Raw genomic sequence first — 711 nt, 5'->3', positions numbered from 1 at the left:
GTGTGTGTGTCTCTATATTTGAGTGTGTGTGTGTGTGTGTCTCTATATTTGAGTGTGTGTGTGTGTGTGTCTCTATATTTGAGTGTGTGTGTGTGTGTGTCTCTATATTTGAGTGTGTGTGTGTGTGTGTCTCTATATTTGAGTGTGTGTGTCTCTATATTTGAGTGTGTGTGTATGTGTCTCTATATTTGAGTGTGTGTGTCTCTATATTTGAGTGTGTGTGTATGTGTCTCTATATTTGAGTGTGTGTGTCTCTATATTTGAGTGTGTGTGTATGTGTCTCTATATTTGAGTGTGTGTGTCTCTATATTTGAGTGTGTGTGTGTGTGTGTGTGTGTTTGAGTCTCTATATTTGAGTGTGTGTGAGACTCACAGTGGACGCCAGCATGGATCCTCCGAACCATACGGCGTAGCGCTGCATGTGGTGGGTGACAACCTGCACGTCGATGGGTTTGGGCTGGAGAGAGGAACAGATGCAGATATTGAATTGTTATTTCTTACACAGATGCTGCTGTAGATCTGCTGTGAATCTGACCTTGAGTTTCCCTCCGCTGAGCTCCTCGCTGAGCTTGAGACGCGCGTCCACTGTCCTCTTCAGGTCTCTCTGCAGACGTCGGCCGAAGTCACGGAACATAGTGGAGCCACCCGACAGCACGATGTTCTGCAGGAAGAGACACGCGTTCATACGGGTTCTCTCACACCCACCGCTTC

General features: G+C 46.6%; 1 protein-coding gene across 1 annotated transcript in view; it reads right to left on the bottom strand.

The window, feature by feature from the left end:
- The window catches only part of LOC107742238 (actin-related protein 3-like), a 10,751-nt gene that overhangs the window by 3,106 nt on the left and 6,934 nt on the right, over positions 1-711 (bottom strand). The window contains 2 exon segments of the mRNA XM_016555133.1: positions 374-457; positions 536-661. Coding sequence (XP_016410619.1) covers positions 374-457; positions 536-661 — 210 coding nt within the window.

Source organism: Sinocyclocheilus rhinocerous, unplaced genomic scaffold (genome assembly GCF_001515625.1).
Source record: "Sinocyclocheilus rhinocerous isolate Xijiao unplaced genomic scaffold, SAMN03320098_v1.1 scaffold762, whole genome shotgun sequence".
NCBI classification, from domain to species: domain Eukaryota; kingdom Metazoa; phylum Chordata; class Actinopteri; order Cypriniformes; family Cyprinidae; genus Sinocyclocheilus; species Sinocyclocheilus rhinocerous.
The sequence above is the reverse complement of the archived record's forward strand: the minus strand, read 5'-3'. Positions and strand labels throughout refer to the sequence as shown.